The sequence below is a fragment of the Podarcis tiliguerta genome, assembly GCF_965153285.1.
Source record: "Podarcis tiliguerta genome assembly, chromosome: 4".
Taxonomy (NCBI): domain Eukaryota; kingdom Metazoa; phylum Chordata; class Lepidosauria; order Squamata; family Lacertidae; genus Podarcis; species Podarcis tiliguerta.
Window position 1 is genome coordinate 38818297 of NC_139537.1, and position 21703 is coordinate 38839999.

Sequence of the window (21703 nt, forward strand, 5' to 3'; positions counted from 1 at the left end):
TACTTCAAGAACACTTACCACCACTTGAATAAATTTTACTGTAAGCTCTCCAAGAAAAGCTTTTTTGAAGGATGGAGTACAAATATTTAAAATAAACAGATAAGATTGTATCATTAAAAGTATCAGTATCAGAGTGTGCATGACCCAGGTTGTTCTGGGTTGTCCCATCATACAGTAATGCAGGTGAACTCGTTCCGTGTGCCATACATTTATTTTATTTGCTTGTGCAACATTTCACTGCGCCAGTGTATTGGAATTAAGCAGATTGGTTATTAAGTGACAGCTACTGCTTCAGAGTACAAATATAATTTCAGCAGAAGTCCTTTATAAATGCCATCAATTTAATGTACGGTAATACAGAAACTTGTATATTTATGGATACATGCGTATTAATCACAATCACTTTTGACCTTGCAAAAGATTGTTATCAAGATCATATTCTTACTCTCATTTTGGTTTCCTCTCAGATGGACAGCATTTAAGTCCATAATTCCTTGCTCTACTTGGGAAAACATAGTTCATTTGTTCCTTGGTAGAGAGCATATACGTAATGACAAAATCATTTAGAATAGTAACAGGAGTTGATTGTGGCTTTTTTCACAACCCAGTGAAAATTGGACTGTTCTAAGTGTTTAGCCTTGAAATTCCAATGTGAAAAAGTTGCTGATATTAAATTTCCATTGTGGAATTACTTTATACCCACAAATTAGCAATAAGATATCTAACTAGCTGTTCATTTTTGTTCTGTTGCATAACATTTGTTTCACAGAGACCTATTGCAAGGATGAAGTGCAGAGGTTTTTGCATAGTTAGCAAATTGGAGCTCCCACTAATTCTCATAAACCAAAGATGTGATAGTAATCATATATCTGGACTGCTTCAGACTCATATAATTGGCTTTCCAGACAAACATGTATGGATCTGATGGTTCCACATATGACCAAATTATATAATGTCCTTCTAACTGGAGACCCATTACCACCAACCTGGAAACAATTGAGGATTGTAATAATCCCCAAACCATATAAGGACCCCTCAAAAGTAGACACAATTTCTCTACTTAATCTGGATTATAAAATTTGTATAGCAATCCTGGTCAACAAAATCAAAAAGAAAAAAGAAAAATACATTCATCTGCATCAACCTAGTGTTGTCCAGGGATGTAAAATTACAGATCCATTTGGTAAGATATTGAACATAATTTATTATAGTAAACAGACTACTTCATCACCAACGTGCCTATAATTATCAAATTATCTGATTGAAGTAATTTTAAAAAATGATTTTTCCATAAATTTATTAAAAACATGCTTTCTCAGCCACAGGACAACGCAAGGCTGCCCACTATCACCACTGTAATTTGCTTTAATTTTAGAATTATTTGGATTAAGTCTACGCCAAACATTAGCTACAAAGGGAATAACTATTAATGGAAAGAAATACATCTTGGACTTTATGCTGATATTATCTTATGTACATCAGATCTGATGATCAGCAACAAGGGAAAGAGTTCTCAAATTTATACATGAATGGTATGGAACTCCCAAACGTTTTATCTTACCTAAACAGCTCTTCCATGTGTTGGAGATCATGCACTATCATAAGTACATATCAACATTTTTGATAGAATTCCCCCCAAATAGAAAAAAAATTGGAAAGCTGTTTTTACAGAGATATCTCTGATCACAGCACAGACAGTCCCCATGACCCCAGACTGGCTTTACTCAACCTATTGAATACATGTTACAAATTAGAAATACAAAACCTATAATACATTCCTTAATGGCTGCAAGAACAACCATTCCTAGAACATAATTTTTTTTACAGTTTTTAAAAATGGACCAAAGCTACATTATTGTGCTGGAAAAGAGCACTGGTAGAAAAAAATACACCAAAATTAAAAGTGGCAAGAGGACAAAAGAAACATGACAGCGTTTATGCAGTTTGGTATGATTTTATTAATTACACAAACCGTGAAGCATATGGCAGGGCAGGACTTAACAGTATACAATACAGTCTGGCACGTATAAGTCACCCCTTCGCCTTCACTCCTTATTATTTCTCTGTTTAGTTTTGATTTACGCAACCAGCAGCAAAAAGAACAAATACTGAAATACATATATTTAAATTATTGATATAAACTATTTTTTACCTGTGTTCACCAATCTAAACATTATACGCCATTGTACGTTGTAGTGTAATTGTTATTTTTATTATTATTGAATTTATATAACGCCCTTTACCCGGAGGTGTCAGGGCAGTTCACAGAAAAGATCAACATAAAAATCACAATATATCTAATCAAAATAAAAACAACCCAATAACAACAACAACCCCCCCCCCAAAAAAGAGCCACATTTTAAAAGGGCATAGGATGTCAATCAGATCAACCTGGTTAAATCAGATAAGACCTGGCTAAAAATGAACATTTTTGCCTGGCACCTAAAGGTGCAAAATGAAGGTATTCATCCTTGCCTTTAACTCAGTCTGCAAGTTTAAATTAATATTACTTTATTTATTTCTTATAAGTTATATGCTAATATGCAACCAAATTTGTAAGTCAATGCAGCGATGTTTGTATTTTTCTTTCTTTTGAAAGCATGTCGTCTTTGCTGCCCTCACCGCCACATGATAGGTAAATTATGTGTTGTAAGCAGTGTTCCGTTGACCTCAAAATGAGATTTCCACCACCAGCACTGTACTCATTGCCCGACCTATTTCATATCCTACCAGTATACAGAATATCAAGTAACTCCACAGTCCCAGGGAGGACACTTGGGAGTGATTGTATCTAAGCCCCTTGATATCTTGCTCTGGGGAAGGGAGGGACTGTAGCTCAGTGGTAAAGCATTTGCTTTGCATGCAAAAGTTCTCTGGGTTCAATCCCCAGCTTCTTCAGATAAAACTGGGAATATCCCCTGCCTAAAATTCTGGATAGTCAATGCCACTCATTGCAAATAATTCTGAGCAGGATGAACCAATGGTCAGTATCCACTGAAAAATACCATCAAGCATGTAAGAATCCCTGAGATTCTGTAAATCTCCAGGGTGGGCCATCTAAATAAGCCCCCACCCTGGAAGGGAAATGTGTCATCGCAAATCCAATACCATATATTAATAGTGATATAATTTAGAGCTTATAGTTGCTAGGAACTAGATGGGAAATTGTCAACAGCCAATAAACTAACGATTTGGAAGCTTTAAAGCTCCGTGCAACTTGCTTTTTTTTCCTGACAGCTTTGTAGCATTCACAGGAATACAGCTTAATAAATAAATAACTTCTGTCAATAGATTGTTCAATCTTTTAAAAATGATTTTTTGAAGCACCTTTTATGCAGTGCACATTTTAAAACTATTTCCATTAAAAAGACATGGGGCTGTCACTTGTAGCATGAGATGATTGACCTCATATAGATTTGCCTCTACACCTATTGATTACTCCCCCCCCCCCCCTTCGTTTTGACATTTCACATGAGTTAATTTAAGATTCATCACTTTGGAAATGTCATTTTTAAGGGCTGCCTCTCATTGTTTGGAGAGAGTAATGTTTGAAATCGTTTACTTATCTTTTTAAAACAGTAGGCAGGATACATCCTTGCTGTACTGGCTCAGCGCTAAGTCAATAGATTGTTGTTTTCTTCCACAGAGTTTTCCAATATGTCATTTTTTTAAACAGGAAAGTTAATTGACTCAATTTTGGAGATATCAGTAACATCCCAAATAGATTTTCAGCATCTCAGCATATTCAATCAACTACACAACTTCTTGTAAGAAACCCTTTATCTTACATCACACTCTAGCAGAGACTGTGAGCAAGGCAGTGGGTGTTAAACACATCATTAAGTGTAGAAGTCAATGAGAGGTATAATGGATTTGAACTCTTATTTCCTCAGTTCAATTGATAAGACGTTATTTTCTTCAGGTGAAAAAAAGTACTGTATGCATTTTTATTTTTATTTTTAATCCACTAGACAGAGTGCAAAATAAGTGATTTGCCTAAGGCCACTCAGTGAGCTTCATAGCTACATGGTCATTTGAATCTGGATTTCACATCTTCAAGATGAACACTTTAACCACTGACCCTGAAGCCTGATTTAACAAGGCTGCATTGCAGGGGAATGGGGACTTCCATGTAGGTGTTTCGTACCACATCCATCTTATTTACAAGGTGTGTACGTACTACATGTATTACTTTATCTTTTACAACTGCCTTTTTCAGCCTGAGAGCCAGATCAACAACTGGCCACCCACCTGTCTATCTGCTAATCTCATTATGATGTCAGTTGACAACTTCAAAGAGGTTCACTAGCAGCACCAATCCTGCAACCTCACTGGCCAAGGAACAATTGGAAGTGCACTTTAAGCTCCCATTTTTTTCCTTTGGAGTTGCAACTTTATTGCCCCACAACTGATATTGCATATGATGTTAAATGTAGGTCAAGTGGGTGTGGCTTAAGGAACAGCCTTGCAGGCCAAATTAGGACCACCTGCCAAACCTAGGTCTGTGGGCCCGACCAGAGGTTCTGCACTACAGTTTTATAAGAAACACGAGGAAAATATGATTGAGAGGATAAGGAACAAAATTGCCCATTGTATTCAACAAAGATCCTGGAGAACACAGAGGCTGACTTCAGCTGGATCTATACACATAAAAAGAATTGCTACAGAAAAACACATTATAAAAGCTCTTAATGGAAAATTCCATTAGCAACAGATCACAGCTCTACAGCAGCATCTGGTGTCACATGTTTATAACAGAGTTATACGGATATAATTGATGAGTGTAGCTGAGTCCTTTGTCTCACTTTTGCAGAAATAGCCTGGGGTGTTAAAAGTGTTCCCTGTCTATCACCCATTGGTATACCAGAAAATACAACTATCACTTTGCACGAAACTTACTATTCACTTTGGGGTCACAGCAATGGTCCCCCTCGCCACAATCATAATGGCAACTCTTAATTAATGATCCCTCCCACCCCATTAAAAAAAAAAAGATAGTTGCAGCATGTGTTGTTGAAGGTTGCTCGTAACACTTCCAGGGCACAATGTCACTGGCCATCTTTAAAAGAATCAGTGAAGATTTGATTATTAGTTTCAATGTCAAAGTACCAATGTGAGAGACAAGCTTGTACCTGTGTATGACCTGTGGGATATGTTTACCAAGACTGTCCCATAATTCTTTATGGGATTTGATAATGTTAAAATGGATGGATCGTTAATTTCCCATTCAGATGAGAATATACAGAGAGGCACCTTATTGCATCCAAAGCCCACACAATCCTAGGTCTGTTGTAATTCCCAAATATCATGAGCAGCTTCATGTAGAGTGCATTATAATAGTCTAACATGTGACAAGTACATGGAATGCACTGAGGCAAGGTCTATTTTTTCTCTTTTTTAAGATAATGTTGTAATTGGCATGCTAAATAATTTAATAAAATTTAGGTTAGGCCAACCATTTTTTCCCAATGATTAAAAAAAAAAGTACTTGTTCCAGAGAAGTAGCCATATCTGCTGCAGTAAAACAACAAGCATCTTGTGGCACCTTAAATACTAAGAGATTTATTATGACATGAGATTTCATGGATTAGAGCCTACTTCATGCACTTGACAAAGTGGGCTCAAGTCCATAAAAGCTTTTGCCACAATACAGTTGTTCTATTAATGGGTTCTATTAATCATAGAGGACTTGGGCAGTGATAATGTCATTCTTTTACTAAATGGGCCTTTTGTGAAAGTCATCTAACTGCACTGTACAGTATGTTTTGACTTCGAAGGCAAGCTAGCAGGCAGGTTTCTGAGTACATTATTTATTTCCATAAGTTGTAGGTGCATTTAATACTGAAAATTGCCTGTACAAAGTGAGGACCTCAGGATAATATGAAAGGTGTTCAGCAACTGATGGGAATAAAGTAACCATTCTTTACCTCTGTTGATAATCCTTTGGCCATATGAATGTTTGACCACATTTTAAATTCTAAACGTTATAGAAAACCATATACAGCTCATAAATCATCATTAATCATGGCACAACTTCAGCAGCCCAGGTTCTCCTCAGAGTCTGATCAATGTTCTTCTTGGAGCTTGATGAGGAGAATCTCCTCAAGTAGACAACATGTATGTCACTTTCTTCCTACCCACTTCTTGCTATACAAGAATACCAAAACACTATTTTTAGAGAGATTACTTATTCTTTGCTTTTTATTCAATTGCTATTCAGGACATCAGGCATTCCTGTTTCAGAAGTATGATTCTTAAATGTTGATGTATAATTAATGGTACTGTAGTTTTGAACATCCATCTGAGCTTTTTTTTTTTTTTTAATTGTCAGGGCTAAAAATAAACTATTTTTCAGTGACTGATCATGTTCAGTTCCCTACCTTACATATCACAAACACAAGTATAAACTGCTCCCCCCAATCCCTGCTCCTGCTTTTTCTGCAAACTAAAACTTCAGCCTTCATTCATCTCACGGGACCAGAGCATTATGAATTCCATTGAAAAGTCCCCTTCTGTCATAGCCACCATCCAGAAATCTGAATGGGAACATATAGGGAAGATTAGAATCCAAAGACCAAGGAGGCTCTTATGGGGAGAGGCAGTACACAAGGTATGGAGATCCTAAACCATATAATTTAGATTTTCGACAATGCTGATTATTTCATTGCACATAGAATCATAGTAGAGTTGGAAGGGAGCACGGGGATCATCTAGTCCAACTCCCAGCAATGCATGTGGGGTTTGAATCCACAACTCTGAGATTAAGAGTCTCCTGTTCTAACAACTGAGCTATGTATTTGATCCTATTGCAATCCTTAAATGTGCCATGTTAATTGAAGCAATGGTAGCAAGCTGTCTCCCCGCCCCCCCCCCCCAAAAAAAATATGTGTGTGTGTTCGTGCATTTCAATGCAATTTAGCAGATTTTTTTATGCACTTGGTTTCAGGACTACGAATGAAGGATATAATATAACAGGCTGTTTTCTGGTCTGGTTTCTTGAATGCTTTGTTACAAATGTTTGGTGTAACCTTGATCCAATGACTAGATTTCTGTCTATGTCTGAGCCCAGTTAAGTATGAAATCTTTACCACACAAAGACTGGCATAGGTATAAATACTTTAAAGAGAGTATAAAGGAATCGGATACTGCAAAACTGGTAGACATGAAAATCTAAAACAAAAACAAAAAAACCCCTCTGCATAGATACAATGTATTAGATAAGTGGGAAAGCTTATAACCTTTTTGGCAACCAGCTCTCCTGTTAATATGATCTCCACCAGTGTTCATACAATTTGGCTAGCTAAAAGCTATTTAGAATGGCAATAGATTTCTTGTAAATTTAGGCAACCGGTTTTAATTGGGCCATGTTAACAGCAAGAAGAGAAAGACAGCCTCTGGGACAAAACTGAAAGATGAGATGTCAGTGAGAGAGCTTCATCCTGGCATACACCATAGTTTCTCCTCGAGGGTAGTAATTTGAAGTAATGAGTAGTCCTTGTTGAATGACCTTCTACATCTGTTGCACTGCCTATCCAATCTGTAACTCACTTTCCATCAATTGCACTTTTAGTACAATTAACTGTGCCATCAAAAGACCCTGAAAATGAACAGCACACTTTTTGCATATGTTCATAGCTGTTTAGCCCAGGATTGTGAGGTGGCAGAAGTCCATTTAAAACCTTCTGCTTGTGCCAAAGTGCAATTTGTTGATTGAAGAATGTGCATTGATATAGTTGGAAAAGGATGGCATAGCGCGCTTGGTATGCTACTGCAGTTCACAGAAAATGATTAGAGATTCGAAAGCATGCTTGAGTCAGCTTGCTGCTGGAGTGCCACCTGGACTATGCATGGCATTCAGAACTAAAAGCCCCTTCACCACCTTAGCATCATGTTAAAAATAAATCTGCTATTCTTCTGGCTACAAAGAGAGATGACTGCTTTGTTGACCCAAATGTTTTATTTATCCTTTTTACTTTTTTTCATACCTGCGTTGCTACAGTCCAGACTTTTCATTTATAGTACTTTGTTTTTAATGCCACTTGTTACTTTTAATTTAAAAGAAACCAAAAATGCCTTGATGTTCCTTATCTAAAATTGTATATTCATTATTCATGACACAGCCTTGCAAAGGGAGTAAAAATTTGCTACCGATCTAAGCATATTCAGTATGAATCTAAAATCAAAGAACACTGAGCTTAATGTCATCCAGCAGCTTCAGAAAATCAACAGCAGGTTTTCCATTAATCACAGTAGGTTATCACGATAGCACATAAGGCAGCAATCCTATACACCTTTACCTGGAAGTAAACCTCACTGGAATTATTTCTGCGTAGATGTGTATAGGGTTGCACTGCAAAAGTATGTGGAATTTTTTAGCCATTAAATTATTCTTTTTATGACAGTAACTGAGAGATTATCACATGGCTGGTGGCACAGCCACTAGTGTTGTCTCTGGCATATGCATCAGTGCTGGGGGCAGAGCTAGCAGAGTGTGTGATGTTGTGGTACATATGTGAGGTGCAGTGCTGTATACATTTGCTCTGTATACAGAACTGCAGCATGTGAAGTAATCTCAAGTGGACCCCCATAAATTATTGGATTGTTGAGTAATATTGGTAGATTGTTAGAAATTTGTTAGTTCCTCAATCCTAAATTTTGGGAACGAGTATCAAAACGGAACTCCTGCTCTAGAGGAGTGCATTCACAGGGTTCCGTGACAGCCTACTTTTTTTTCTCTTCTAATACCAGATTACTCTGGTCCACAGATCCTCACACTGATCTGTAGGGTGTGTGCACTCAGCAACTGCTTCCAAATATTTCTCCAGTTATCTGTGGAATATGTTATTTGTTCTAAATAGGAAGCCTGTGGAAACTTTTAAAGAGGGATGAGTTTTGAGAAATAGTGACTTATCAGCTTGAGGCATTGATAGGAGTTTCATGGCCCCTTGTGCATGGGGAAAGCCTCTCCTTTTCCCAGAGGGGAGTGGTTGTGAGCAGGAATTGCTTCCCACGCTCACAGGGGGGCGTGGCCAGGGCCCCTGCATCATTGGACTCCTGGGCCCGCATCATGCCCCCGGCCAGCCAATCTGGCGGGCCAGGGGGTGTGGTTTAGCCGGATTTAAATGGCCATGGGCCCATGAGCTCTCCCTTGCTTTTCCAGCTTCCACGGATCACCCTCCCTCCCTCTAAGTTTTGCTTCACCTATGGACTTCGGTTGGTCGCCTTGTTGTCCAAGGGGCCTGGTAGGAATTTTTTCCACTTGGCAGATTGGCACCAGCCACTTGGTTTTTTTCTACCTCGTAGCAAATTGTCACAACTTTGTAAGGTTTGGCAGTTAGGTATTGGAAAATGCTTTGTGTGTTGGAGAGGAAGTTGTGGCCATCACCTACCCCTCCCCTTGAAGGGTATTCTGGCGGTCGTGGTTCCTGTCCGACGCCCAGGTGGTGGCTAGGGCCATGGCATGACCCTCCGGTGAATCTCGGGGAAAGCTTCCAGTTGATTCGCATTAACAAGAGTGGGCAGGAGTCAAGTATAGTCTGTTCAGATCCAGTGCCTAAGCCAATACCACTCACATTCTGTAACCAATAAAGTTGTGGCCCTTTTTAGCCCATTAACCTAAAATACTTGTCTTTGTGTGTCTTATTTTATCACCAAGTGGGGGCGGGGCCTCGACTCACTACCTCAGTTTTGTGGTGGCAGGTCTGACATTTTGCTACCTGAGGCAACGAACAAGACGCTGTCCGCCCACTGCACACATGACCACACACACTTATTTCCACATTGGCAACTGAACATGGTCTTTCCTTGCATCTTGGAGGAGTCTGTTAACTTGAGGAGCATGGGACTGACATTTTTAATATGTTGTTTTCAAAAAAGGAAATTATTTTTAATCATTGTACTTGGATACATATGTCAGTTTTTTATATGTTTCTTTTTTGAACTGCTTATAGATTGTTTCTATTTAGTGGTATATGTAATAGCTATATAAATAGATAAATTTTTGGCATATCTTAAGAAAGCTTTATCAAATAGTATTAAGTGTTTGATGTCAGATTATTCTTTGCTGTTTTCCATTTATGAAACTATCTTATATAACTGCACTTCAGATTCTTGTATAATGCATTAAACCTAGACAGAGCTCTGACTCACTTTACATGTTTGTGGCCAGAAACATTTCAGAAAATAACTACACACACACTTTTCTAAGTTTGAAGTTATCCCCTTCTAAACATCAAGTCAACCATATAGGGGCATTCAAACCCCTCATAAGATAAAGGAGAATAGAGTGCACTAGCTCCATAAAACATAAAATACAGCTCTTGAGATGTTTCAGAAGTTTTTCAGATAAGATATGCTTAATGATCTAGGGCATACTACATAATGTTGTATACCACATGTAAATCATGTTTTGGAAAAGAGCTAAGTAAAAATGTGCAGTATGAAATCTTTTTAAAACTATAGTGGTAGTTAACAGATTTTAAAATCTGCTGTCCAAAATCCACAAGAGTCATTCACAATCTTCATCTTCTTAAAGATTTTTAAAGGAGGAAATTTAGTTTCATGTGAATAAATTATAGTTTACCTTGAAAATAATATAGATCTTGTCCATTTCGTATCACTGAGTGCTGTAGTAAATTGAAATCTGTTAAAAAATAGTAGTTATTTTCAAAAACATGTTTTTATCCTAAGAATGTTTCTGAATAATGCTGAATTATGTGCTTCAGAACATGTGATGAATCAATAATTCATTATTTATTTGTTGCCTCAGTGAATAGTACAAGATTTATTAAGTTTATTTGTAGGAACACAATGACTCTTAGGCCATTTTTAAATCAGTGAAATGGTAGGAATTTTGTTGGTGATGATACTTCAGGTGCCATTGGGTTCATTAAAAATAAGTCATCATAAAGCATACAGAACATAATTTAAAAACATAATGTTTCAACTATTCTGCAAATTTAGGAGTGTATTCATCTCTGAAGATGAATCTCTGCCGCATGCTTTGGGATTTGTAATATGCTCCTTCATTATGTGTACTACTAAATGGTCAACTATGACACTTTGTACACTTCTTACGGGATCTCTGGATTCCTACAGTTAGGTTGTCATACCCTCAACATTTCTCCAATGAAAATAGGGACGTTCCATTCCTTAATGATAGTTTTAATATTTACACCCCACACATCTTACTGGGTTACCCCCGCTACTCTGGGCAGCTTTCAACATGTATAAAAACATTTTCAAAATCAACATTAAAACAAACTGACCTCTACAGGATTGCCTCCAGACAGCTCGGGGGTTGGATAACTCCATACTCTTCAACATTTCTCCAATGAAAATGGGGACATTCTAAGGAAAAGTGGAACAATTCAGGATCAAATCAGAAACCAGGGTGGCTTCTCTAAATCAGGGATGTCCCTGGAAAATAGGGACACTTGGAGGGTCTGGGTTCTGCACCTACACAAAGCATTTTTCATACGCTTCTAGAGCATAAGCTTGGGGAAGGTGTTCCTGGTTCGACCCTTAGAGAGGGAGGAATTTGGATAAGGCTCTGAAGCTGAGCTGGTGCTCTCCTACACTGTGTTTTCCCAGACAGTGAAAGTAGCATCTCTAATAACTATTTTCATCTTAAAGCTTCATTTTACTAATAGGTTTATCTTTCCCTTTCTACCATCTTGTGTGTGTTTCTTAAACAAAGACTCTGTTTCTCCCCTATGATTTAGATGCATGCTGGTCATCTTTATAAAATGCCCTGACTGCACAAGCAACATGCCGGTATATCCATATTATGTTTTTATACTTGTTGGAAGCCACCTGGAGCGGCTGGGGCAGCCCAGCCTGATGGGTGAGGCATAAACAATAAATTTATTATTACATTGTGATTATGAATGGCAGCATTGTTTCCTTTGTTTGGGTAAGGAGCTAATATTGAGTGTTTCCTTCCCCATTCCAAAACACCAAGTAAGCCTGCCAAAATGCTTTACCAAAGGTCTTAAGACAGAGTACATGAAATTTAAAAATGAAGGACTTAAAAATCACAGTAAATTCAACAAAACAGCAGGGCTCAAAAGCAGAGGTTAATGGAAAAACAGCACCTCCCCACCCCACCCAAAATCTGGGTAAAAAGGTGCAAATTGACTTGCCAATTAAAAGTATAAAATGTCAACACAAGCTGCACCTCCTATGGGAGCCTATTTTGCATCTTAGGAGATACAGTTCAACCAAATATATGAATGTTCTGTGCCATAGTGATAAGGGCACAAGGAAAAAATGCTCATTAAAGAGTTAAAAAAGGGAAATGAATCAATCAAAAGTTAGGGCAGGCTACTACACTCCTTATCCAATGATTCAAGAGATAGTGTAGGTTGTGAAAATGACCTCTTGCCTGAAATAACAGTATACCTAAAATATTTCCTGCTTCGTCCCGGTGAGACCATTTCTAATCAAGCTTTATTATCTATTAGTCCCTATGCTTCTGTGCCAATTATGCTATCAGCAAAACACTGAGTGTTCCAAATATGCTGCAGCCACTGGTAACTGAAAGCCAAGCTCTGATGTGTTTGTTTTACATAGACTGTGTTTCCAGCCTCCAAGTGCTAACATCTGCTAAGTGTATTCATTAACCACTATTCCTTCACAGTTTTTTTTCCACATTGTAATCCATCTTGAGCATGGTTTGAACTATGGAAAGGCGGCAAGTAAATAAAATTATGTGTGTAGAAAATCTGCAGTGCAAGTCTATGCTTCTACTCAGAAGTATGCTGCACAGACTAGGACTAACTCCCATGTATGTGTGCATATGGGGAACCTCTGTGGGCCTCTTTCATTCAGCCACACCCTCTGTTCTTTGGCCTCACCCCTTACAGAAATTCATCTTTAAATAAAAAGCTTCCACTGGTGCTTAACTGCTGTGAGTGAATGATGGGGGAGAGGGCTGAAGAGGGTTAACCTTCCTTCCCCTGAAAATCACTCCCCATTAACCTTTTGGTTAAGCTCCCAATTGCTAGATGCAAAGGCTTTAAAAAGCCTAACCTGTTGAGTTGACACACATTCAATGCAAATAGATCATATAACACCAGTTCTGTTGCAGGTACACTGGCTGCCTGCATATTTCTGAGCCCAAGTGCTGGCCTTGATGTATAAAGCTGTTTGTTATTTAGGATCCAATATCTTCTGGAACACCTCTCCTAATATGAACCTACCCAGACCATTAGATCTCAATATGAGGCCATGCTTCAGGTGTCTTCTCTGAGGATGGCTCAGAGGATGATAGCATGGGGTGGGGGGTGGGGCTTTTGAGTTGCCCCCCCCATCTGTGAAAACTCTCCTCAGTGATGTCTGTCAGATGTCTTCACTGACATATATTTGCTGCCAAGTAAAAACTTAACTCTCCCCCACCCCCAAAGCTTTTGTTGCACTACAGTGATGATGTTTTTGTTAGTATGCTGCCAAAGCTGTTATCAGTTGGGGGGGCAGCGTTGCTCTGTATATTTTTCATGAACTGCATGGTGTTTTGTATGAATATGTCCAAATTATGTGTAATAATAAATTTATATAGCTGTGCATAAATAAAAGTCCCCTTACAACAAAATAATAAAAACACAATATGCAATAATAATTAAAAACAAACAAACAATGTCTAGAAACAGCTTCCTAGCATAGAGGTAACATGAAATAATTTACAGGCCAGATTTAAAATTCAGTTAAAAATCCTACTATTTATTATTATTATTATTATTATTATTAAAATAAATGGACACCTTCATGATTTATCCTAGGATGAAATATGCATTCAATTAAATCCAGTAGTATGGATCCTTTGGATTGTTGATCCAGAGATTTGTATATATTCACATGTAAGTGTCAGTGCTGGTTCAGCTGCAGGTCAGTATGGAGACTCAGAGACGAGCAGTAAAGTTAATTATTTATTCAACAAAGCAGTATATAAGCAGAGAAACCTCCATGTAAGACTGGCCTCCAATAACACAGTTACCAGGACTGACTATTTGTGTTATATAATTCGGTATTTGAACGATTGGTATTAATAATTGTATTATAAATTGGTATTGTTATAATGAGGTTTTATTGGACTGTAATTGAAAACTAATAAAAATAATTTTTTTAAAAGGACTGGTGACCTGTGCTTCCTACTTCTCCCTCAGTCTTCTCCCCAGCTTAATATCTCCCAAGCAGCCTTAAGCTGCACCTGGGAGGAACTATCTTTGCTCTTTGTTCTGCCTCAAGCAAGGTTCTCCAAGGCATTGGAGACAGGGGGGGGGGGTGACTTGCTACAGTAGGAGGCAAGCTCCATGGATGCTTCTGCCACCTCTGGCCCCTCCTTCCCGACTTCATGTCCAGAGTCTGAATTGCTTCCTGCCTCTGGTTCATCTCAGACCCCTCAAGTGTCTCAATTTAATTAGGACATCTTGAATTTACAGAAGCTCCCCAGCTTCTGATCCCAATCTGGGATGTCCCAGTTTTCCCGGATGCCGCTCTAGACTGTGCAGCATCTCCCGACGCGGCGAGGCCTGGAGTGACTTTCTGGAGGCCACTCTAGGCTGTGTGGCGTCTGGAGATGCAGTGTCTCATGAGCAGGAGGCTGAAAACCGCGAAGGTAAGAGGGGGGAAGAAGGGAGAGGGCAAGGAAGCAGGTCAGTGGCAAGGAGGGGGCAAACAACTGTTGTTTCTTCAGCATTCAACCATTCTACCACTTCTTCATCCTCTTACCTGTGCTCAGTGTCCCACCACCAACTCCCCTGGCTCTGAGCCTTCCTCCTCTGTGGCTTTCCTAACGGGCTCTCCAGCTGGCACCTTCCACAACTCCTCATCACCCAGCCCTGACAGTAAGACCCATTCATTTCTCTGTGGAACGCAATTCCATTGAAATGAATAGAAAAACATGTCAAGCAGAGGAGTTCCATGCGTGCACTGGAGCTTCTGTGCCTGGAACAGATTGTCAGCATGTGTATCACTGTGTTCCAGTATTTTGTGTCCCGTTGCTAAGAATATAATGGTTTTCTTTTTCTGTCTTTCTATTACTTCTCCTTGCAGACTTTATAAAAATAACAAATGAAATAAATAGTTTTGCAGCAGTGAATTGAAATAGCATTTTTCTCAAGTCTAGTCTGTGAATGACCTTAGACTCTATTTATTGCTATATATGAGATAACGTTATACTTACTGTCAAACTTCATAGCCATTGTAATCCAGTTATAGAAATAAAGGTTGAGGCATTTCTTATAAGAATAATAGTATTTTCTGGCAGCACTGAAAGCACACATTTCTGCTGAAAACCTCAATTGCAAAGTTAGAGTGCACAAAGTTGTGTAACACATTTTATAATTAACAGTGTTTGGTAATATTTATTTCTGCCAACAATTTACCTTTCTTCTTCACCTGACCATATGCTCTTACCAAGGAAACAAGTTGTCCCCCTGCCCTCCTGCCTCCTCTCTTTTCTGTGCAGTTCACTTATGTACCTTTCAGTTGTTATCATTGGTTTTGAGATGATCATCTGAAAATAGAAATAGGTCATTATTGTACCATGTGTAAGGTGCACAATCACTAGACTAGAAGAAGCACTTCGTATATTATAAATTCAACCTGATTCCTATCAAATGTGGTGTTATTTTTTTGACCAATGGATATGTTAAAAATTATAGTGTTGGACCAGAAATAAAGTCTTTTAGTGTTACGGTTTAGAAAAAGGATCGTAGAAGCCAGGAAATAAATAATCAGAAACTTCCTACCTGGGAATAAAGTCATTTTTTAAAACTTGGTGACTGTCTATAACATACAAAACATCAAGGATTTCAGTTTAACATTTTTCTTACTGCATGGTGATATAAAAAACCTGACTTGCCAAAAACTATGGTAGAAAAATGACCATACCACTTTGGAATCTCTTCAGAAAACTCACTTTTGTCTCAAATCATCCTGCAATGATTACCAACGTATTGCAGTACAGGATACGTAACACTTGCTATAGAGATGCCATCAAAAATAACCTTCCTTGCTGTAAAATCTGAAAACATGGTGTGACAACATAGTTTTTTGCATACTGTGTCTCTTTGCCCCAGCTCCACATTCCTGAATATAAAGAGTATAAAGACTTGCAACATGATAACCCAGATTTATAGGGTAGTGTTTTCAATCATTATTATGAAAATGGACTGAGGATTAGTTGCCACAGAAAAGCTGTATTTGATGGTATTGCCATAGTAAATCATGACTCCACACTTGCTTTCCATAAGACTGAGTATCAACTTGGATGTCCTTTTTCTGGTGAACAGTGCATATGTGGTCTGCCATTAGATCCTGATTGTGGCTGGGTGATTCAGTTCATTTTTGGAAGGTTTCTGGTGCGTTGCCTAGTTGGGTCTTTGTCTGCAGTGAATTCCACAAGTGATCTTTCCAGGAAAAAAACAGGCAAGAAAAAATGTTTTGTGTATGGAAAACAGTCCCTGATATTGAATCCATCAATTACCCCCATCCCTATAATAGAACAACTGAAAAGGTCAGTATAAAAAAAAATGCAGTTTCAAACCAAAACAGTCAGGGGTCTTCAAGTTCCTCTAAAGCAGGACTGAGGTCACATCAAGGACTGCAGACCTTCAGTGGCACTTCATAGGGAGAACAATTTTGCTGCAGTTGTGTATTCATGACATTGCCACGGTGGACATAGTTTTGCTCAATAAATAGGACAGAATGAAGGAAGCTTGATGGATCTAATAGTAAAGAAGCCCTAAGAGATGTCAACATTTGAGGAATAGGAACAGTGAAAAGGTATGGGTGAAGTATCAGATGGGTCCAGGAGGATTAGCTGTACTAGCTCATTGGACCAAAGGGGTCTAGAGTTGCTAAGTATTGCTTCTTTAAATATATTGTATTTTGAGATACAGATACATAGAAAGTTGTCTTATACTAAGTTAAACCATTGGTCAATTTAACTCAGTGTTTTCTACACTGACTGACAACTTCTCTCCTCTGACCTAGAGTAAGTGCCACAGAACAAAGTAGGTTTTACTTTGGAATAAGCATACATAGGCTGTGCTGTAAAATCATCCTGGATTTGATGGGTTCAGGTTTGGGGAGTGAACTGAGTATTTAGTGAAAGTTTTCCATTAAGCTAAGAACAATCTGAGTCCTTTGTTTGCATATCTATATATTTTAGCTATATTGCTTGTGGAAATTCTTATAGCATCATGGAATGGATGGCGGATTTGGATTTATGTATAATGAAAAAGGAGAAAACATTGCAGGTTTTAAAAATTTTGTTTAAAGGCACTCTGATAGACCTATAATTAAAAATATTTTAAGTGGCCTGTTGGCCATTTGTAGGGTGGAGCAAAGGAATTCAGTGTCAGACTTTGGGGAGTTAGCTAGATTTTCTTGTGCTGTGGGTGGGATTGGTGATGGATGTGTGAATGTTAATTGGGTAGGATAGTTCTCTGTTTTATGTGTGTGATGATCATGCCTGTCCAACCTGTATGTTGTAAAGGATCAGATATAGACACCATAGGTTTCTTTCCACTGTTTTTTCTACTTAAAAGACAGCTCTGAACTTCCCACCACTTGAGGCAGGCGGAGCGGGAAAAATCACTAACCATATCTCATTCCCCTCCTTGACAGAATAATTGGTTTGATGGATAAAGGGAATGCAGTGCATATAATGTGACTTTGGCAAGGCCTTTGACAATTCCAGATGGCATTCTCAAAAGTAATTGGAGAACTGTGTGTTGGCAGATGGCTATAGCAAGGTAACAAATTCCAGAGGGGTAGTCGTGTTAGTCTGTTGCAGCAAAAACAACAAAGAGTCTTGTGGCGCCTTAAAGATTAATAGATTTATTGGGGCATAAGCAAGTGGCCACTTCATCAAGGGAACAAAGTAGCATCCTCACTTGAAAGATATATAGAGAAACATACATACATACATACATACATACATACAGCAGCAAGCAAATAAAACTGCAAACAGGGGAGCTATTGGGTAGCCATGAGTGTGTGATGTTTCTGTGTAGATCCCAAATGGATGCAAAATAAGACAGAGTAATTAAATCGCAACAACATATACAGTAAAATCATGATAGATATGCTATGCTTATGCTAATTCAGCACATGTAGAGGGAAAGAAATCAAGAGATACATTAAATCTGAATTGAATAGAACCTTCCCTTGAAACCTTTTTGTTGAATAGTGGTGACTTGAGGTCAGGATCATTGTGTCCTAATTTCTTCCACTAATTTCTGAATGCTGGCATTTTTATTTTGGATACATGTCCTTTTGTTCTTTTGCATAGACAATGAACTCTTTATTCTTTGCAAACAGCATAAAACGCCTGTAAATTGTATTATGTAGTAACTTGTTGTAGGATAAGCATGGGAATAAGCCTGTGATTATGGTTTTAGGTCTGGTAATATTGTCTGACTATATAGGAACACAGAGGTGCTGCTGGCTAGTAACTTTTAGATTTACAAGCTGCTGCTAAGCAAGGACAAAATAGCCAATATCAAGGTAGAATACTGCACCCAATGAGTTCTCATTCACTGTTATTGTACAATATCTAGCAACACCTGGTGCCTACACAAAGGTAGAATGTGGGGTAGGTCTATATGGGAACACAAGCTCTGTCAACTATCTAGGTCCTAAGTTTTGTAGGATCTGGTATGAAAATACAGAATTCTTGAACTTGGCTCAGCAGCACATAGGCAGTCTGTGCAATTGTTCTAGTATCTGTGTAATGTGCTTCCAGAAGGCTGCCCCACGGAGCAGATATGGCACAGGATTCTGTTCTGTACCAGCCGCAGCTTCCAGACCTGGGTCAGAAGCCTCATGTGGTCTCAGGAAACCTTTTCACATCTCCTATAAGTCATGCTACTTTTTATATGCCCTTTGTCACATCGAAAATGAGTATAAAGTATGAACAGATGATATTTACTTCAACATTTGACCAATTTCCAAAAGGAATGGTGTCTATTAATTTAAATTGTGATAATAAACTTTCTCTGGGCATTGAATACAGTAGTACAGAAACTTGTGGGATCACACGTCTATTTCTGGAGGGAATCCTGTTTGAACAATTAACTTCTTAATGTGTTATTCTGCACTATCTTCTCCATGTTCCACCCAGTCTCTTGAAAACACCAGTGTGATCTGCTGGCTATGTCCTTTGGACACCACCCCAAATTACCTCCTTGTGATAGTCTAAATATGTTGCATTGTCTTTAACCCATAGTTATCCTTTTCCTTTTCAGCACCCTCCTTGATAGGTATGGTCAGGAAGGACTGGGCTTCCCAAAACAGCATTGCCCTCTCATGGCAAGACCCTGATTTTCCTAATGGAGCCATTCTGGACTACGAGATCAAGTACTATGAGAAAGTAGGTCTTGACTTAAATGAAATAAAACCCTCAAAGCATCTTGTTTTTAACATTGTCCCTTTTTTGTAGATCAACATACAGTATAGCCTGCAGTTTTATAGATAGATTTCTTGTCACCTTGTTTGAATGAGCTAGAGCTCATTTATGTGGCCCACTGTTGGCCCAGTACCTTGTCAAACTGAATTTTGGACACAGTGAAGTGGCTGTAGACATATTTTGCCATCAGTTTGTGCTGCGGTTGGCTACTCAGTCACAGTGTAGCAGTTTGCTCATGTGTGATCTAAATGTTTGGTGAAATTTTCACATGAGTACTTCCATCGCAGACAAAAGGTCATTGAAAGAAGCGCTGGAAAAAGAAATAACAGCCTGCCAGGATCAAAGTACTAATATGATCAGAGCATTACTTTAATATGCATCTTTTTGCCTTAATAAGCATAATTAACATGACTTGTTTTTAATGCCTATTAATTCTGGACAATAGTAAACAAGTTAATGACATTTCAGCAGCTTGATGGTGATGGTTATGAACACTAATAAATATGTGTAACCTGCTTTCATAGTGACTTTTTGTATGCAAACTGCTAAGATGTAAGTTAGATGGTATACTCTTGAGATAGTATATGACAAACATTCTGGTAAAGATAATAGCAGATTATTAATGTTTATGTTACCACATTTTAGTGCACAGAACAGGTTATTCCCTGATGATGAAATTAATTAGAAAAAACACCCCTTATGTGAATGGAGCTTGATGTACACTATCCCTGCACAGTTTTGTGTTATGACCTTTGTGCACAACCACAAATTGCAACTACACTTTACTAAACCAAGCATCCTTTGGGATAAGCCCATAGTACCTATTAAAAATACGTTAATATTATGCCTGCAAGCAAATTATCATTTGCAGATTATATCCCAACAGAAAATAACCGTGAAAATGATTATCAGAATTGCTGATCTTTAGAAGTGCCCGATTGATATCCAATGCTACGTTAAAATGCTGACCTTTCTACAACAAAACCAGTCATGTAATGACTGCTTAGATCGGAACAGAACATGCTCTGAATATTTTCTTAAGGCAGATGCACGCTGGAGGGTCATGAGGACCAAGTCTGGTATAATTCTCTTAGTTCTAACTAAGGCTGAATACTTTCGGTAGGGTTCCCCTCCCCCCATAAAAGTGGATCTCTTCTCTCCCCCATCCCACCAATGTCTCCAACAAACCAGTTTGGATATATTTGTATTGCTTCAAATTCCTGCAATAGCTATTTAACCAATCGGACTAAATTAATATTTGTGTACAGCAAGGGTAATGTTGCCCCTGTTATACACATTAATCTCTATGAAAACTGTTAGCCTCCAGTTTAAGTGTGTTATTTTTATTTTTTATTTTTACCTTATGCAATGTTCCCTTTTTAGGAGGAAATGAAATTAGAATAAATATTAAAAACGTTCCTAAACATCACAAATATCTCTTGTAGTGTGTCTTTTAAAATAAAAAGAACAATGTTGTTCTTGGAGGAAAGAGGGGACATTGCAGGACATGGGTTTCTATTCTAATCTATGTTAATGCAAGGAAGTTCATGGAATGAAATTTACCTTCTCCACCCCAATTCAGGAGGGTCCCAATCCTCCATTGAGGCTTGGGGGGGGGGCAAAGGCTGTTGAGGAAAGTTCAGAAAACTTACCTTCCGTGAACTTCAAGTTAACTTCTCTTAGAATCCAAGCCATTTATCTTTTTGACTCAAAACCATCCTTGCCTCAAAATCATAGTGTGTAGACTATCTTCATTTTCTGCAGGCCTTACTAATGATTTTAAAGTGTCCTTTCTCCCTGCTCTTGTCAGAGCAGTTGAGTTAACAACCTATTATTATGTATTCCTTACTGAGCAGTTAATAGCTTTATAGTCTTTTGCAGGAATACACCTGCTGCTCATAAAAACATTTATGTTATAGTGGATATTTGACTCAGTTGATACATCTTGTGTTTGCAGTGACCTTGTACAAACAGTGCTCATCTTAATAACAGACCTGAGTGTAAAATATTTCTAAGTAAAATTGCCATGTATTTCATCATAGGCAGGGTGTGTGATGCCTGTTCAACCATATATCAAATTAGCAGTGGTACATTTATAATTGAGGAGATACTTTCATATAAATATATGATTTCACAACTGTATTTAAGTGGATTTGCTACACTTTAGTACACCAAAGTCTGCCCCCACCCCCCATGTGTTGCTGTGTGGACATGCATGGGAGCATTTTGTAGTAATGAAAATAATTGGAAATTTCTACTATTCCCTGTTTTGATTATGTATGTGACAAA

At 38.2% G+C, this 21703-nt stretch overlaps 1 protein-coding gene across 4 annotated transcripts in view; it reads left to right on the forward strand.

Moving 5' to 3' along the window:
* EPHA6 (EPH receptor A6) overlaps positions 1 to 21703 on the forward strand; it is a 340304-nt gene that overhangs the window by 210552 nt on the left and 108049 nt on the right. For all 4 annotated transcript variants that reach the window (XM_083438305.1, XM_083438306.1, XM_083438307.1 and 1 more), the window contains exon 6: positions 19254 to 19378. In XM_083438305.1, coding sequence (XP_083294431.1) covers positions 19254 to 19378 — 125 coding nt within the window. The remainder of the gene's footprint in view (positions 1 to 19253; positions 19379 to 21703) is intronic.